This window comes from Haliotis rufescens, unplaced genomic scaffold (genome assembly GCF_023055435.1).
Source record: "Haliotis rufescens isolate VD_foot unplaced genomic scaffold, xgHalRufe1.0.p SCAF_7, whole genome shotgun sequence".
NCBI lineage: Eukaryota > Metazoa > Mollusca > Gastropoda > Lepetellida > Haliotidae > Haliotis > Haliotis rufescens.
The window spans coordinates 38691001-38710869 of NW_025964361.1; the positions used below are offsets into that span (position 1 = coordinate 38691001).

Below are 19869 nucleotides of genomic sequence, written 5' to 3' on the forward strand. Positions count from 1 at the left end.
ACCAAAAGCTTATCTGGAGCTCTGAACATTTCAATTTTTCACTATATTATCTGTATGTTTGTTTGTTTATTTGTTGTTTAACGCCACACTTAGCAGTATTCTATCGATAAGATGGTGGCTTGTAAACAACCATGTCTGGAACAGACAATCCAGTGATTGATATCAGCAAAAGATCCCCACTGTCGGGGAAGATGACCAATCCACCGAGTCCCCGAGCCTGACCACCCAATGCCTGGATACCTCTTGTGACCAGCATGGGGGACCTATTCTAACCTGGAATCCCAACAGGACACTTACATGAGCAAATGTCACTGGTTTATCTTGTGAGGCCATGGTATGTTGTTCAGGAATAGATAGTCGTGACCAGGCCTAATCTCACTGCTGCTAAGTCCACCGATTTCTCACGGCTTTGTTGACAAAAATATCAATTTCTTTTTTTTTAACATTCAAGATTAGAGTTAACAAAACATATAACTGATTCTAGTTAAGCATCCTGGGTTTTTGACAAACTGACATCAAATTACTAAGCAAAGTACCGTATTCGACGTAATTAGCGCCCAGGGCGCTCTCAAAATTAGAAATAGGGGGCTCTTATTAGAATATTATTTTAGTGAAAAAAACAGAGTTGAAAGATAAATTTCGTGGTTTATGCTGACAGCCTGAAATGTTTATATACGACAGATATATGTTTCCAGAATTTAATTGCCCATAATTGAGGGTGCATATTACACACGAGTGCGTATTATACACGACAATATAGGTCTTGTGTACATTGATCAATCGGTAGGGGTGCTAATTGGGATTGTTCACTAGCCAATAAATTAGCAAATATCGCCGTGGGTGCTTATTAGAGCGGGGCGCTTATTACGTCGAATACGGCATTCACGATCAAGTCAATAAATACAACTGAAGTTAGCAACACTAACAAAACTGTTTCTCTTATACTGACAAAGTAAGGTTGATACGAACATAGTTTTAAACAGGCTTGTAGTTTACATTTCAGAGTTACAAACTTCTTACAAGAAATAAATTTATCTTAAATTCACAAATTCCTTGGGATACATAGCAAAAGAAAATCCTGTTGTTACAGTTAATGAATATCACACCCATGAACAATGGTCCACCTGGCCCCAAAACACGACAACACTGATGATTAAATGTCACCAAATATGGACATCTGAGATAGACTAAAACAGTGATAAGTCTAGACACATTGCATGTACAGAGAAATGTTCATCTGTTCCCATTTTCTGCCAACTAGACCCAGCTTCAAGACAAATGTTATACAAATACATTATGATATTATGAACACTGTCTGTCTGTCTGTCTGTACGAGCATGCTTGCGTGATTTAATGCTGCACTCAGCAAAATGTCACTTTTATGATGATGACCTGTCAATAATCAAGTTTGGACCAGACAATCCAGTGACTGATGTGTGCCACGCTGTCGGGGTACCATGACACCTAGTCAGAACACCTAAACTTCCTCCTATGGGGGCCTATTCTAACCCGGAACCTCTCACAGGGTGAACACATTGTGATCAACCAAGAGTGGAGTTTAAGTGTACTTTTGTTTATCTAAGGCCTGATTTGTGGATTCTGGGCCAGGCTAACTCAAAGATACAACCTGTCACCCGTTCAACCATCTGATCTTAGTCGGATCATACAAGAACATAGGGTGACTATTAGGGTCTATTCTGCTCCTGGGCCCACTTGCACAAAGCAGACTTAGCGCTACGATGATCGTAATTCCCATACTCTAACATAGACTAAGAACGTCACGCATGTGGGGAATTGAACCTGTGTCTTCGGCGTAACAAGTGCACACTTAACCACTAGACTACCCGTTTCACCTATGAAGCCTGTAATTAATGTTGTCTGGACAGCATTAGAAATTGGCACTAGTCCAGTAGTCCTTGCCAAACTGCCCAATAGTTAAGGTATCATAAGGACAAATAGAAATTTGCCAGTTTTAAGGTTTTGCAAAATGTTATCATTATAAGGACTGGCAGACTAAAACTGTTAGTTTCTATTGCTGTCTGGACCAGACCAATGTACGATGTTATGATCCACGTCCTACACCGTTGGGATATGAGTGAGTGAGTGAGTGAGTATGGTTTTACGCTGCTTTAAGCAATATTCCAGCGATATCACGGCGGGGGACACCAGAAATGGGCTTCACACATTGTACCCATGTCGGGAACCGAACCCGGGTCTTCGGTGTGACGAGCGAACGCTTTAACCACTAGACTACCCGACCACCCCTGGGATATGATTACATGCAGTCAAGTACATCACAGAGTCACCAAAACCATGTAGGCCCCTCTTACAACAAGTTGCTTATCCTGATCTTATCCTGAAGTGAGGCAGGTCTTAGCCCTTGATCCCTTTGGTTTGTTTGTTTGTTTGTTTGTTTGTTGTTTAATGCCGCACTCAGCAATATGACGGCAGACTGTAAATGATCAAGTCAATCCAGTGATTGACATCATGAGCATCGATCCAAGCAATTGGGATACGATGACATGCATCAACCAAGTCAGCGAGCCTGACCACCTGATCCCGTTAGTCGCCTCTTATGACAAGCATAGTCATCTTTTACAGCACGCATGGGTTGCTGAAGACCTATTCTACCCCGGATCTTCACGGGTCATCCCTTTGGTGAAACCCATGCATGAGCCTAGTAATGGTGCTGGCAGACTAAAGATCTAAATCAGAACCCTAGACAGCAGATCCTGGCATGACCAAGGAATGCAACCCTGGACAGTGACAGGTGGCAAAATAGGTGTTTGTGACTGAACTGATAGTAGCTGACCTGAAATGGACACACAGCTTGCCTTCAAATTTATGAATCAAAGATAAGAAGTAGGATTGGCTGGCGTATATTTGCATGAACTGAATGAATATTTAGAACAACCTAGTTGTGAGATTTGAGGTAGTATTACCGTAGATTATTTTAATTTGGAAGCAAATGATTTAGGTTGACAAATGCATACAAATTTATAACAGACTGGTGAAAATCTGCAAGGAGACAAAAACAAGTGAACACTTGATGAATCCTCTTGAGGTTTACAGTTAGTGTTGGGTATTGGCCCAACTTTCGTATTGCATACAAGATACTGCATGCATTCTATCATCTCTATTTTCTTTTGACCCTGAATAAAAATAACCCTCATATTTGACACCTTTGAAGTCGTCCACCATTTTGTTGGCTGTTGCTACGGTCACAACATTGTGTAATAGACACACTATACACAGGAAGCTGGTCGCGATTAGTTACCCTATTTCAATCGCAGGAATCAATTCTGAATGTCATAATTTCAGTTCAACTTGTCACTTATGGAAACCTTGCCAACAAGATGAAAATATGCACGATTTGGAAAACATGCAATACACCTGTATTTTCCATACATATTGTGGTGTACATACATACATTAGTATTTCTAATCGTGGAATACTGGAAATGCCATGTACCACTACTTAGAGTAGGTCCTTGCTTTAGAGAAAGCTTTGGCATTGGTCCTATTGGCAGTCCTTGCAGCAAGTTTGATCTAATTCACGCAGGTGGTTGGGGAGCCTTCTGGTTTAAGACTTTGATTACCCACATGGATACCATGTGTAGCGACTGTTCTTGTGACACCCCACCCCCACAACCCACCCTGTTGTCAAAATTGTCAAAAACACCATACGTCCTGAAAGAATCAAGTAACTGTTTTAACTCAGATTTTACTATGAATACCAATAGAGCAGTTGGAGATAAGCAAATAAAATCTAACTAGGCACCCTAAAACCTAGACTGGAGTGAGTGAGTGAGTGAGTGAGTGAGTGAGTGAGTGAGTGAGTGAGTGAGTGAGTGAATACTATGTTGAGTTTGGGGTACTGGAGACCTATTCTGCCTTGTAACTTAGCATCAATTTTGAAGGCTTTTACAGGGTGCTCCCCTTATACATTGGGTCACTTTATAGACGTCGGTATGTGATCTGGACTACCAGTTAGCGGACTTCTATTTTCTAGTAGCCTCGGTGGCTGAGTGGGTTAGATCGTTGACTTTGTGTGCTGGTGATAAGCTGCCTCTCTTTGAGAATGGGTTTGAATCCTGCATGGGACTTAACCCCCCAAAAAACAAAAATTTGTACTTCATTTAGAAAGTTTAATCGCAAATATAACATGTGTTACGGTCACACATTACTTGTTTTACCCCTGCATGTACTATATACACTACTCAACTTTTGATAGGGATATTTTGGCCTTTCCATGTTACACAACACTGATTCTCTTTACATGTCACGTGTGTATTAAGAGTGATTCTACCATGAATTGGAATTTACTCGATTCTGATTGGTCAATCAGAGACTATTAAATCACAATAAACCCCCTCTGATTGAAACAGATGGTTTGACGGCTGCATCACCGCGGAAGCTAATATTCATAGAATAGTACTATTTTCAGTCATTGTCGGTAGGCATATTTAAATAACTATATCTAGAATTAAAGGTTACAAAATGCCCAGATGCGGTTACTACAATATTCAAAGGATGTGTGGCAATACATTTTGTGCAGAAAAACACGATAGAAATCAACAAAGGGAATGTTTTTACGTTTTGGAGACAACAGAGAGCTTGGAATTTTGTCGCTTTTCTACACGACTGTGACATTATATCTTTTGCGTCACAATGAGCGATATGTCGTCATAATGGTGACGTGCGATGTAGAGCGAAAGCCTTGCAAAACTTGCTTTGTTTTCTTTCGGGATGCCCACCTCATGTTAGCTTACCAAGTTGACGTGCTTATATGCTTTCAATGCCTGTCATATGTTTCAGTGAAGTATTACGGTGTAAACAAACTGTTTGAGTATATACGGCACCATATTTTGTTCGGTGATTCCGTAATTCAGATCGATAACCCACTCAAAACACTGAACTCAACCCATGCCGCTTCACTCAGTATATTTGCTAACACCAAAGAGTTCGCGTTTTATTTAGTCATGGTAGAATGGAGATAAACAATCTGTGTTTATCTCCTAAACGACATATCTGACTAACCCTATCAACAGTGGAGTAGTATATATGCACACACTCACACGTGATCATGTGACCTCAGTTGTACTAAACTCACCAAGTTCGTACAGGCCGCCGTCCTGATGGATGAAGGCCACGAAGTGGGGGTTCACCTCATCCTCTCTCGAAGGAGCCTACAACAAATACAAACAAGTCCTATAAAGTACAGTGCAGCGAGTGGCTGAGCTGGATATAACGCCCTATTGTACAGTATTCCAGTTATACCATGATATAACTGTTATATCACGGCATGTCAGCTTCATGTAGGAGGAAAGCATAACGTGATGCAGGTCTAGACGCTTACCACTTTGGTGAAATCTTACAGCAAGGTATAATGCTGACAAACCTAGAAACCATTCCTGACCAGCTTGTTTTATTCCGGGATAATCAGTTCATGCCCCTCTCGTGGCCATCTTTTCCGACTGGGTTCCATCGAAGTGCAAACGGGCATAGCTAAAGAACTCTTTGAGTAGTGAGTCATATATATTCCCCCGTATATCACACATATTCCAGATGCTATTGAAAACACATCGGGACCTATAGTATTATACAATATGAGTTTAACTGTATCTTGGGTATATTATTAAATGCAAGACATTAAAAATAAAAACAATTTCCTGAGGTATTCTTTGACTGAAGTACAGTCATCCCCAGCAATAACGCGGGTCTCGGGGTCCATGGACAACTCCCCCGCGTTATCAGACACCCACATTATTCCAATTATGGAATGTAGGTCGGGTGATAGTTCAACTAACGGGGACACGAATACGTGTACTGTATGTGTACACTTGTACTTGAAGCCATACTCACATTCCGATTGGTTCGTCATATTTTCTCGCATAACATTCATCGATAGGGGGACGAGTCATCTTACATGTTACAGAAAGGGGCGAGTGGTGACGAATGACCTAGAAACATGATCAGGCAGAATCGTGGATTCGAACCCATGACCATGTGTTTCTGGCAAACCTAAGGGCACCTTAGACTGGTATGTTTCATATGTTCAAACCATGCATTCATAATTTTTACATGAAAGTTCACATTGAAATAATTTCTGATAGATTTTTGTTGTAGTCAGCCATATTGAAGCTGTACCATAGCAGCCTGTAAATAATAAATAACTGATTGGGAGCCGAGCAATATTTTCCATGACATTGATATTTCAGAAAAACTAATAATGGAATTATCCTCTTACCACGAACCATCATATGCCCAACCCTAACACTAACATGCAGCGGGTGCTTCAGTGTGGGGCCAGGGTTTTACGTGACTCACAAATGTGCGTCCATTGAGCACAAATGTAGAGAAATGACACAGAAAAGAATATATCGGGAATCACAATAATATTCATTGTACCTCCAGCACATCAAGTGCAATTATAGGTGTTATTTGGTCCATCAATCATGACCACTGTCCACATGATCATTGATTTATTCCAGGTTCTAAAGTAAACTCTATTCGTAGAGTACACTACACCATTCCATTCCTTTACAGGACCCTCTTATTGTCTGCAGGGACCCTGATAATTGATTATTAGGGGTCCCTTGGACCCCCTCTTTTGCAAGTCAAGCTAAAAACCTGGGGGTCAGTTTCAAAGAGGACTATTTCCATACAAGCTAGAAACAGCTGTAGTACCATATGAGTGAGTGAGTGAGTATGGTTTTATGCCGCTTTTAGCAATATTCCAGCAATATCACGGACGGGGACACCAGAAATGGGCTTAACACATTGTACCCAGGTCGGGAATCGAACCCGGGTCTTCGGCGTGACGAGCGAACGCTTTAACCACTAGGCTACCCGACCGCCCCTAGTACCAGATGAAGATGCCCCAAGGCTTACACGGTCAGCGAGGAAACAAGAATTACACATTACTGAGAGATGCCAACTGAAGCCTTGGAGTAAATCAGTGGGATACAAAACAGAATAATTTCATGTGAAAATGACTTGTTGGCAGTACCATGATGCATGGTTTTGCTTTAACATTTTCATTAGGATAAGACATAAGTGAAACGGTGTCAAAACTCCACATACTTGTAAAATTCCTCATGTGACACTAATTAACTGTTTTTTCAGACAGACAATGTGGTGTTTTCAGTTCCAAATTAATATTGAAGTTCCTGTCTGCACCCGCAAAGAACAATTGACAAAATGATTTCATGTCATTGAATTTTCAATTTGCTCTGCTTGATATTTTATCAGTACATGAAAAAAATTCATAATTTGTGGATGGATAGGTGTAATAATGTATGGTTTTTTTTAAATCATAACTATTACGCCCAAACTGTAATGTTTGGCATCTGTACCCCACTGCATCATTCAACTGTACCCTACTGACTCTGGCAGTGATGAAAATAACAAAATCCTTCAAAATACTGAACCGACCACACTGACTGACAGACAGACAGACAGACAGACAGGCAGGCAGAGACACACTGGCCCATCCCACCCCACCCAACCCCACCCCCCACACACGCAAGCACCCCTTTTGTAAATTTTCGAAGCACCCAATTTACTTATTACAGTGAACAAAGTATACTTTAAAAGATACCTTTTCTTTCTAAATTTTACACTACAATTGAATAATTGTCCTCAGGTTTCTGGACCTGTAGCGTATATAGGTTGATTATTTACAAGTTGAGAATTGTAGTCTATGATATTCCAATCTATGCAATAATGTGGAGTATCATGGGGTAAATATTGTGAAACATGAGTGTGTATCACGGCAAGGCATCACATCACATTACACTTTCTTAGTTTTGTTTACGGATCAGTCCGACCAGAGCGAGAGCCACAATAATGACATCAAATAGTTTTTAGTTGTGCATCCAAACTTTAATTGAAAAAAAATAGATACAATAGCAAAATTAATACAAAAAATAGACAATGATAACTGTTAACTTCATAAATATCAATTCATATAGTCTCTGGTCACTGGTCATCTTCTAACGAGAACAAATACTTGTGTGACAGAAGTCAATGCAGGTAAATCTGGTACTGTTAAGAATTTAAACATATGCACTTAAAACAGAAGTAGCATCGGTGACACTGTAGCCGTATGTGTTGTTTTGTGTCCACTTCAGGCACAACTGAAGACATTTTATGACTGCTTCATTTAGTGTCTGCACCAATACTGCTCCAAATCTGATATTACCATCTTACTAGGGCAAGGGAGGTAACTGACTGTAAAAATCCAGTTTCCACCCTTGCAGAACGAGGCTGGGATTATGGAGTTATATTTTGGCTGGACTATTTAGTTGCCCCTCATGGATAACAACAGGGAGCTGGGGACCCACTGTATCCCTGGTGCCAACAGAACTATGATTGATAAGATCAAACCAAATGATTCCCACTATTATTTAAATGCCTTCCATAACTTCCCATGATGTGAACTAGTAATGGTATTTTTCAATAAGTTTTTATGTGATAGCAATGTTACATATACTATTTTCAAATCTCTAAATGATAATTCCACAACAAAAGTCTTGTTATCATGTTTTTTGCCTTAGAAATTCAAAACATAAAGGCGCCAGATCAGCACTTTGTTCTGATGGGCAAACATGGATTCACAAAGAAAGACTGTGCCGTTAATGAGTTATGGAAACATACACTTCCCTAATTTGAAGTCCAACTTGTCCAACATATGCAGAAATGGAAGAGTAATGAAAACTGACATGTTAAAAATGGTCGCCATGGCAGCCATGTTTACTGTCAGATCAGGAAGTCTGTTAGCAAAGCCAGTTCAGTGAATACCTGACGCGCAAACAAAGTTTCAAAGAAATATTAAAAGGTCCAAGAGTTCTGCTCTGGAACGGAAACGTACCCTCACAATACAATAATAGTTTCTTTACCTGCGTTTGGCCTTCCTGTGCACTTTCTTCATGAATGTTCCCCATATTCTGAAAGGAATATAAACATAAGCAATTATCCTCAGCCATGCTTGTGTCCAAGCACAAGCAACCTTGGATGACGTTCATAATGTAAGAAAAGGGACATAACTCTATCAAATCTGTTCATTCCTTAATTACACTTAATTCCTGTGTATTCAACACCATTATCACATGCAGCAAAGTTTTATGTTTCACCTTTTTGTCAACGACAAAAATTGTAACTCAGTCGACAGAGATGAGAGAGAGACACAGAGAGACAAGAGAGACAGAGATGAGAGAGAGACACACACAAAGACACACACACAGTGTCACAGAGACAAAGAGATACAACACAGACAGAAAGGGAGACACAGAGAGACAAGAGAGATAGAGATGAGAGAGAGACACACACAAAGACACACACACAGTGTCACAGAGACAAAGAGATACAACACAGACAGAAAGGGAGACAGACGGACGGACAGACAGACAGACAGACAGACAGACAGAGTGAAAGGCACAAAGAAACAGAGTTAACAGGCATTGTTTTACACCAGACAGAAAAATGAAGTAGCATCGGTGACACTGTAGCCGTATGTGTTGTTTTGTGTCCACTTCAGGCACAACTGAAGACATTTTATGACTGCTTCATTTAGTGTCTGCACCAATACTGCTCCAAATCTGATATTACCATCTTACTAGGGCAAGGGAGGTAACTGACTGTACCAGGAGTAGCACCAGGAGGTAAACTTCAACTTACAGAATCTTTCTCCAGAAAGCCTGCTCTGTCTTCTGGGCTCATGGTCTTGGTACTTTCCAGGAACTTGGTGAAATATTTGCTATCTAGAAAAAAACACAATCAGATTTGTCACCCAACCTCAGGCAAACACGTTACTTCAACACATATCACTATGGATGATATCAAATGAGGACCACATTCCTTGATAATAAAAATTGGGTCCACTTTGTTTGTTCCACACGCAGACATCAAAATGAATAATTACATACATAAACGATAATCTGAAATGAGTCACTGACTTTAAGTGCCTGTGAGGGAAACATAACTGAGTGAGTGAGTGAATTGGGTTTAACACCACTTTTAACAGTATTCCAGTTATATCATGGCGTGTCAGCTTGATGTGGGAGGAAAGCCCGAATGCACATGTGTGTCTGTGTGTGTGGCTGCTTGTACTAGTCCCTTAATGCCGAGCGCCAGACAGGGTAACAACAAGTACCATCTTTTAACGTCTTTTGGCATGACGCAGCCGGGTATGGAGCTGACAAACCTAGAAACATAATCGGGGTGAACAGGGATTTAAACCCACAATCAAAGGTTTCTAGCGTGCCCAAGGGACATAACTCTGCACAGCGAATTGCGGCGCCTTAGACGACTGGGCCACCCGTGCCCCCGGGAACATAACTAACACTGTGGGTACATCAACACAAGTCCCCACAGGCACTAGTGGACAATGAATTTATCTAACCGCACACATCTTATACATGCATGTCTCATTACTTTTGTTGTTCTTACATGTAGATATATATGCTCTCTGCCTCATAACATTCATTCACCAGATGGAAGGAGTAAGTATATACTCCGAAATTTTGAAGAAGTTTACATCTATAAATTCTCTTCATTATATGTATCACTTCTAAATGCCTTTCAAAGACTTGATGCATGTTTTGGTCCGAATCGGTAATACCACAGTTAGGCATTTTAACACACAACAGAAAACAAACTTAGAGTTGTTCCCCCTAGATCTATTTCATTCAGAAAATATCGTAAATATCTGGAGAATGGCCTCTTACATTATTAATAGATATAAAATTGTGGTTGGTATGTTGCAAATGTAATGCCAACAGTTCAACAATTAAAGCAAGGAATATATGAAATGTACCTTACATGTTACGAGGGTACATTGAAAATACTGCAATGCATCTCAACCAATCAGAATCTGACATTCATGTGTACTGTAAGATAAACTTGTACGTTTGAAGCTTGCCATGTAGTACTGACCATCAAACTCAATCTTGTCCTTGTTATTGGCCAGGGCATGTACAAGCGCAATAGTTCCACAGGCATTGCGGATGGTCTGTCTGATGAAGTAGGCCTTTTCTAAAACACCTGTGTCCACATCTCCAATTGGGCTTCCCTCTACCTGGTAAAGAGAGCATGTGTTGATTGAAATCTTGTTAGTCTGGACTGTCAAACCAGAAAACCATCATTCCGGATGATGTTTTGGGGAAAGCAAGACATAATTAAAGGGACACTTCTCATAATTTGTTAATCGAAACATGATTATCTGGACGATTTCAAAGATTGGATTAGGAGGCTGAGCTCAAGATAAGCTGCATATTTGATGAAAATATGAAAAACAAATCACCATAACCCCATTAATTTTGAGTTGCTTGCGTACAAACACGCATAAAAAAATCAGTGTTCACTAGCCTTTTTATCAATGCCTTGTTTCCCCCCTTGCCACATCAAGCCCACTTCCCTGTGCTAATTATGACTGGACTATCGCACATATCGATAGTCATATCAGAGAACGTTTCACAAAATCAACATCCATGACTGGTACACCTTTGTATGAAAGTGATTTACCGCTGCCTTTGCTGATTCAAATATGTTTCATCTTTTCAACCCCTCAACGATAGCCCATGTTTTTGTGTCAGGGATGAAATCACAAATGTTCGAATATATCTGATCGACTACCAGTAGGTTGTCACCTATTGTAGTTGTCATCTTTGTGAAGCTATACAAAGTAAGATTGGTTGTTGGTTGCACTCTTGTTGTTTGACGTCTCACTCAGCAATATTCCAGCTATATGACGGCGGTCTGTAAATAATAGAGTCTGGACCAGACAATCCAGTGATTGATATCATGAGCATCAATCCACGCAATTCGGAAGAACAGAGATCTGATTGGATATCCCATTTTCAGTACAAGGGGCACAACTCGTGATCTACGCGAGGGGACGCAAGGGTCGAGCCAAGAAAAGTGGCCTTAATGTGGCATGGGTAGAAACCTGGCTTTGATACAGGCATCATGTCTAGCTTATTGTCAAAACGACATGTATGTCGCTGTTGTGAGTTTATGTGATGTTACATACTTGGGGCACCACGAGAATAGGTTCAAATTTGAAGTTACCGGAAACAGTATTTTAAGCAGAATTTTTTTTTATCTAAATGTGCACACACTGGTGTAAAAATATCCATCAGACTGGACCCAGGAGAGTGACAACATACTGAATACCCAAAGAAAGCTGTCAATACCCAATGTGAATGATAATTTGTCATTGTGAGTAAATGCTCCAAGGCTACAACAGTATGGTAAGTACAGCAGGGTATGAGTGAGTGAGTGAGTGAATATGGTTTTACGCTGCTTGTAGCAATATTCCAGCAATATCACGGCGGGGGGACACCAGAAATGGGCTTCACACATGGTACCCATGTCGGGAATCGAACCCAGGTCTTCGGCGTGACGAGCGAATGCTTTAACCACTAGGCTATCCGACCGCCCCTAGCAGGATATGAAAGCATGTCAGTGAGAGGATTCTGTGTTACACCGCAGTATCACGGCAGGTGTGTCATTATTCAAGTCTGAACCAGGGATACCAGAGGTTAATAGCATGATAAATTCAGCCTGACCACCTCATGCATGGGGAACTGGGGGATCAATTCTACATTCAAGATAGACAAAAATTAAAAAGTAGTTTCAGAGCTTTAAATCAGTGTTGGCAGATTTTATTTCTTGCGAAAAGTTCAGGTTGAAAGGTGGAAAAACATTATCAAAACAGACATTGGATTATCATGATTATTTGATATCTGAAATATTTTGCCATATGTGCCATGTTCACTGTTGTTTGTTTGTTTTTAACGCTGCACTCAGCAATATTTCATATTAGTCGCCTCTTACGACAAGCATGGGTTGCTGAAGACCAGTTCTAACCCGGATCTTCACGGATCCATATTCACGGTTAATATAGATATTAAAAAATCATTTTTGGTTATCCTCTTATTTTGCATTATCAGAATAAAATAAAAGTACTTTTCATTATTTTGGAGTAAGCAAGTCTCTAAACCAAGCAAAATCTATATGAAAGCAGTTCTTGAACCTTATTACCATAGAAATGAAAATGGCATCTGAATATGCAGAAAGTATATTAGTAGCAAAAAATTGTTTCGTTGCAATAATGTAAAGTTAATTTTCAAGCCCTGATCGGCAAATAATACGACACCATTAGCCCCAAGTCCCTGCCACAACACTGCAGGTCTTCGATGACACATAGCGTATGTGTTGCACGACAATGCAACAGATTACGCAAAAATCAATAATTCCCAGTCACTGAGACCTGAGAGACATTCTTGCATTCCAAGCTTCTCAGGTTATAATCAGCGACAAGGCTGGAAATTCTATTGATGTAGCATCCTGAATCTTATTTCCAAAGAGCTGTTCATATAGCATGAAAACTTAACTTGTTCAAGGTCTTTTTTTAAGATAAAAGTTTCAATTTTGACAGGTCTCTTAGTTTCCCTGGAAGGTTCTGCTCGAGTTAATTAATTATAAATATCCTATCAATCTGTTATGGGGGACTGAATACTGCATAACACCACAGTGAGCAGTATTCCAGTTGTGTCACAGGGGACTGCAAATAGCTGAGTCAGGACTAGACCACTACAGGATAACTGTCTTTTCTTGTCAAATAACATGTTTATATCGAGTTTGTCTGTTGTTTAACACCACACTCTGTAATATTCCAGCTGTATGACAGCAATCTGTAAATAATCAGGTCTGGACCAGACGATCCAATGATTGACATCAAGTGCATCGATTATCGCAATTGGGATACAATGACATGCATCAACCAAGTCAGTGAGTCTGACCACCCGATCCTGTTAATCTCCTCTTACGACAAGCAGTCGCCTTTTACAGCAAGCATGGGTTGCTGAAGACCTATTCTAACCCCAATCTTTATAGATCTATCTCATCGAGTGATCTGCAAAGTTGATATTTCCTCGAGTAGCGCAGCCACAAGTGAAAATGTCAACTGAGCAGGTCATGCGATGTGCAGTGTTACTTGACACTGTGTAGACTCCCTGGTCGGGATGCCTCTGTTATTGCAAAAGAGAAATGTGGTAATAATAAGATTCTTTACTCTGATAAGATCTGCCATTTATCTGTCAAGGATGAAATCGCAATTTTTTTGTTATCTGATCAACTATGTTAGTCATCTTTGCGAAGACATTAGAAATGAGAACAGTGATCTGATTGGTTATCGGGTTTTCATCACAGAGGACACAACTTGTACATGGGATGGTGACATGATCAATCCAAGTAACGTAAGCTTGAAATGGTGAGTGAGAGAGTGAGTGAGTTGGGTTTAACGCCGCTTTTAACAGTATTCCAGTTATATCGCGGCGTGTCATCTTAATGTGGGAGGAAAGCCCAAAGTGATGCAGGTCTAAGACGTTTACCACTTCGGTGAAACCCACGAGCACGGGTATGGTGCTGACAAATCTAGAAACATAATCGGGGCGAACCGAGATTCGAACCCACAATCATAGGTTTCTGGCGTGCAACTCTGCACAGCGAATCGCAGCGCCTTAGACGACTGGGACACCCAGGCCCCCTAAGCTTGAAAAGGCAAGGGTAGAAACTAGGCTTTGATATAGGCTAGTGGACACTCTCGCCACTGGAAGATGAAGATAAGACTGCATGGCAATTGCATAAAATATCAAGAAGTATTTGTTATTTTCCTGTCATGCCTTACCTTCTCTGTGAGTGGATACAACAGCATAATGGCCACCACTGGCTGGGGTACCATGGCGAGGAGGTCATCGTCCAAACCAAACACATCCACAAACTGCCACTTGCTTGGGGCTCCGAGGTCATGGATATACTGGAAGACAGAAGAGGCCATGTGGGATGTTTGGAGTAAGCATGGGAGTGTTATATATACAGCTGTATCATGGTTATATATACACCTGTATCATGGTAAATGGTAGTCAAGATACAGGGTTCACTCTAGAAATTTTCTGACATGGGCCCTTTATGTGAAAATTTCAAATATTCCAGAGGTACGCCCAAACAGCACAGTATTAAAATGCCCCATTGTGTTTGAAAATGTGGGCCTTTTTCAAAATTAGGGGCTATAAGCACAAGGCCCCACCCTAGAATTATCCCTAAAGATATCATAGCCAGATAAATGGAGTGAGTGAGTGGGTTTGGGTGAGGGAGTGAGTCTTACACCATTTTAAGCAATATGTCAGCATTATCATTACGAGGGACACCAAACATAGACATCATACATTGTAGTCATGTTGGGAATCAAACCCAGGCCTTTAGCGTGATGAGCAAACACCATAACTACAAGACTTCCCCACCACCCTGATAAATGAAGTGATTGAGCAACTGTTTAACAGCCATTCCACACTGACCTGCAACCAACCAAATCACACAGCCTTAAGACCTGACTCAATCTAGTCATCCCCTTCAACCAGCAATAGGGTGTTGGAACCTATTCAAATAGGTGTCCCCATGTATCTTTGCCTGACAAAGTTGGTCATCAGTGTTGACAACATTCACTCACTCGTGCTTCTGACCACTGGCCAGCATAACCAATAATCAATAGCAAGAGAGAGTGGGTTGGTGGGTGTTTTTGTGAGTGAGTGAGTGAGTGAGTGAGTGAGTGAGTGAGTGAGTGAGAGAGTTTGGGTGAGTGAGTTTGGGTGAGTGAGTGTTTTGGTGAGTGAGTTTTGGTGAGTGAGTGAGTTTGGGTGAGTGAGTGAGTTTGGGTGAGTGAATGAGTTTGAGTAGGTGAGTTAGTGTGTGGGTGGTTTGGTGAGTGAGTGAGTGGGTGGGCGTTTTGGTGAGTAAGTGAGCATTGTTGCAAAGCTGCAGATAAACTGCAATATAAATCACAATTATCCGAATCATTTTGAGTTGCTTTTGAGATGCAAACACAATAGTAAAACAACAAAGGGCACAATCACCCTTTGTAGCCTTCACAGCTTGCGTACCTGTATTCTTTAACAATACTGAATACCCTTAATATATGTGTAGGCTTTAAACATAAACTTACTCTTCAAGGATACAAAAGCATACAATTATGTTTGAATTTAATCTAAGAAGGGAAAAGAGCCCAAGTTAACTGGCATTCCAAGAAAGTATGAGTTTGGTTGTTAGTAACATCAAGCACTTTCTTGGGAGCAGGCCATTTGCGAACTAACTTAATTGATGTATATCAAACTAGCACTTTAAGCTTACACTCAGTGCACAGGAACAATTAATTATATCAATGAGATATAATCCAATCTGTGCTGATCCATTGCAACAATATCGATAGACCAGCCCTTCTTTCTTGATCTGTCCGATAACTGGGGTCTGACAAATGGGGCAGAACCATTCCACACACTGCACTGATTACAAAGACTAGAGCCTAGACGGAAAATTAGACACAAAAACATGAGCAGATTTCGTGTGATTCTTATTTGTAGCTAATATAAGTCTTAATAAAACTCAAATTAAGTCAGATCAAAATAAGATATTAAATATAAATAGATCTCCAAATATTGTAGAACTTTTGTCAGTTAGAAATAATGATAAATTGGCTGAACATAATGCTGCCTCAGCAATATTCTAAAAAATTATAAGCCTACTTCAAAACATCCCCACTAGCAACCCACGTCGGCGATCACGGATATCACACAGCCTTTGAATGTTATGGGGTTTTTCTAAACATTGTGTGGGCACACATTTTCTTTGACTTATGTTTATAGATCGCCCAGTTGCAGACATGCATTAGTTATGATAAACACGATGCCGAACGTTCTGCATCATCAGCCTCGGACTGAGCCGGCTCTCCACTGTCGTGTTGACATTTCAGTTGACACTCCGACCGCGATTTCTCACCTTGTTCAGCACCTGTGAAAGACAAAAACAGACATAAACTAGTTGCTAGGAATAATTCTCAAGCCTAATGCGAGTTTTAAACCAATAAAGAGGCTGTCATTACATACATCGGGGTTAGACTCCAGGGGTACCCATCTCTGTTCAGCCATTTTGACGCTTGATTATGAAAACCACGTGCGCACATGGATGGTTCACTTCCGGGTTGTAATGTCAAAAAACATGTTCTATTTTCAACGAAACTGTTTCCTATCCGTAACTTTTTTCCGGAAAAAGGAAGTATTTCGCATCTAAAACAAATGTTCCAGGTATAGATTTTTTTAAATCTATGTTGAAAAAAAACACAGACAAAATATGCGTAAATGAATTATTTTGGAGACCTTTGAAGCTTCAGTTTTACAATGAAATATAGAATTTTGAAGTGGTTAAGTTCATATAACAGTCTACTAATCTAAATACAAATACCATTGCGTGTTAAACTTTTATGTCAGGCTGAATATCACATGTATTTATCTATTCAAATATCTGTCGCAACCACAGTCAGTGGGGGTGTCTGTCTGTCTGCTTTTATATATTAATATTATTAATAATAATTGTTATCGTTATTATTGTGAAATAATAATAGACGGTCCTCATAATATCAATCACCTGTTTGTCTGCACCAGACATGATTATTTACAGACCTCCGTATGATAAAGCTGGAACATATTGCTAAGTGTGACGTTAAGCAACAAACATTATTATTATTATTATTATTATTTTTATTATTATTAGTCATTTGTCAAACACATCATGTTCAAAATGCCCCAAGTCTGTGCTACTGAGACGCGGCAATCAACTATTAAATTAACGGCGTTGTTACACCAATAAACACCTGTACTAATCCCATTATTTCTAAACACCTGTCACCGTTAGGTAATAAAGTATAATAGGATAGTCATCTGCTAACAGAACTGATGTGTGATAACGTATCTAAACAGATAATGTACCGAGCCAATCAAAGCCCCGCTGTCCTTGAAAAGAGCACAAGCTGGACTGAAAAAGCATTCTTTCTTTCTTACTCAACACTATCAAGTAATGCATTGTATCAATCTTCAGAAATATTACAATGGTATCTTTGCCTCGCGAAATGTGTTGTACAAGACGTTTACCACTGTCATTTGTGTAACAGTGTTTTTACCTGCTTGGTTAATAAATCTGTTAGAGGGAGCATGCATGCGATATGTAGTTATTCAAATAGAAATCTGAATAATCCTGAATTTTATGCACTCATAATGGTATTTCTAGTGATCGTTACCAGTGTGTGGATTCTTTTGGTTCCATATTATGTAAAATTTGTTTAGTATGGGATTTTTAAAAGCTAAAACATGCAAGATAATTCTCCCAACAGAACACCAACGTGACGTTTTTAAGTAGTCGTGCCGAAAATGTAATACATTGACCTACCTTTTGTAAACAATTCTGGCAAAATTGCAATCAATGTTTATGTGGGATATAAATCTGTTTCTCCAGTGACGAAATGTCTTATGGTACTTAGCTGAATATATGCGTCCAGAAATCAATATTGTGTTATTGTGACGTTGATGACGTCATGCCCACTATGGCGGCTAAACAAAAGCGTGGAAGTTTGTGCAGACGAAAATAACCACGGAATATCAGAATTCATCTACTCGAGAAGGCCGCAGGTTTCATGCTGTGACAACCGTTTCATGCTATTCTGAAGTTTATTGGAAAGATGTGAGAGAGAAGTGTTGACGACATTGAGGTTGCAGCCTGTCTGCTGGTTTGTTTACGATTTGACTTCTGATTTTAAGCAGGTGCGTGTTTCGTTGATCAGCTGTTCAAGGCTGAGCGGTATGGAATCAGTGAAAGCCGACCCCGAGGTGAAGCAAGCGGCCGGTATGGCAGAATCGGGAGATGCATCCAGCAAATGTTTCAAGGTGGCGTATCTTGGGTCATCTTGCATGGACAGGCGCCATACCCAGAGCGTCCAGCCATGGGTTATGGCCGAGATTCGACGGCGAAAGGAGGGGGCGAGAGAGGTGACACTCGAGGTGTTGCCCCACTGTCTCAAAGCAACAAGTTGTGACGACATGGGAACTGATGCATTGTTTGAACACAAACTGCAGGAGTTGACCAGATTTGCTAAACTGCACCAGGAGCCAAGATGTTTTGCCTATCTCTCTCGTCAACAGCTGAATAGTGATGACTTCGAGTGCCATGTCTTTATGGCACATGAACCGGACGCTGTGAGTATTTTTTTGTTTTCATGTTGATAAAGTTCCAAAAACATAATTTTCAATTCAGACAAGAAAAATAACCCCTGTCTATTAAACTGTTGCAAATAACAAAAGATTTTCCCTGAACAAATCTTTTAAGTATTAGATAAAAATAATGCCACATGTCTTTGAATTTTTTGTAATATATTTGTTCTTTCAGCAAAGTCCCATATACACCTAAAATTCTGTTTGCTTGGAATTTTTTTTTATAAACTGTATATTATACATAACAATGTTCAACATATTTACAGAAGCCATATACATTTTATGGTGTTACACAAACCATGAAGTATAAGAATATACATATATGAAACGATCCTCTCAATTGTATGCCATATTTAGCAACCCTTCAAAAACGTTTTTTTTTTTTTTCATGACAAGCACCATGAGGCCAAATTGCTTTCGTAGTTTTTTATCTTGATTAATAGCAAAACAGTTTCAGTTTACAATTACCTTTTTACAATACAATTACTAATTTTTTGTCACTATTTTCTTCACGATTGTGTATATTCACAACTCTCCACTGATCAATATAGCCCTCCCACCCTTGTTATAAATGATTACATGCTCACGACCAGTTATCACCGAAGACCAATTATCGCCAACTCCTTAATATAGTGTGCACATGATCGCTTCTTGTTTTACTTTGTCTCAGTTTCATTAGAAGAGAGAAGTATTTATCAAAAAAATTATTACCAAAACAGACTCTTGTGAGGAAATATTAAAAAACACCATATGATCACCTTGCTCAAATACAA

The 19869-nt window shown here is 39.9% G+C and overlaps 2 protein-coding genes across 5 annotated transcripts in view; one reads left to right on the forward strand and one right to left on the reverse strand.

Moving 5' to 3' along the window:
• The window catches only part of LOC124144172 (ubiquitin carboxyl-terminal hydrolase-like), a 29319-nt gene extending 12261 nt beyond the window's left edge, over nt 1-17058 (reverse strand). The window contains exons 1-7 of the mRNA XM_046513442.2: nt 16943-17058; nt 16836-16847; nt 14695-14823; nt 10938-11079; nt 9681-9763; nt 8903-8950; nt 5113-5188 (exon numbers count right to left, since the gene is read on the reverse strand). Of these exons, the coding sequence (XP_046369398.1) occupies nt 5113-5188; nt 8903-8950; nt 9681-9763; nt 10938-11079; nt 14695-14823; nt 16836-16847; nt 16943-16984 (532 nt within the window). The 5' untranslated portion in view covers nt 16985-17058. The remainder of the gene's footprint in view (nt 1-5112; nt 5189-8902; nt 8951-9680; nt 9764-10937; nt 11080-14694; nt 14824-16835; nt 16848-16942) is intronic.
• A 1239-nt stretch (nt 17059-18297) lies between these two features.
• The window catches only part of LOC124144171 (TBC1 domain family member 1-like), a 101615-nt gene continuing 100043 nt past the window's right edge, over nt 18298-19869 (forward strand). For 3 of the 4 annotated variants that reach the window (XM_048387873.1, XM_046513439.2, XM_046513438.2), the window contains exon 1: nt 18298-19081. In XM_048387873.1, coding sequence (XP_048243830.1) covers nt 18689-19081 — 393 coding nt within the window. In that variant the 5' untranslated portion in view covers nt 18298-18688. The remainder of the gene's footprint in view (nt 19082-19869) is intronic. The other variant, XM_046513440.2, reaches the window with a different exon arrangement.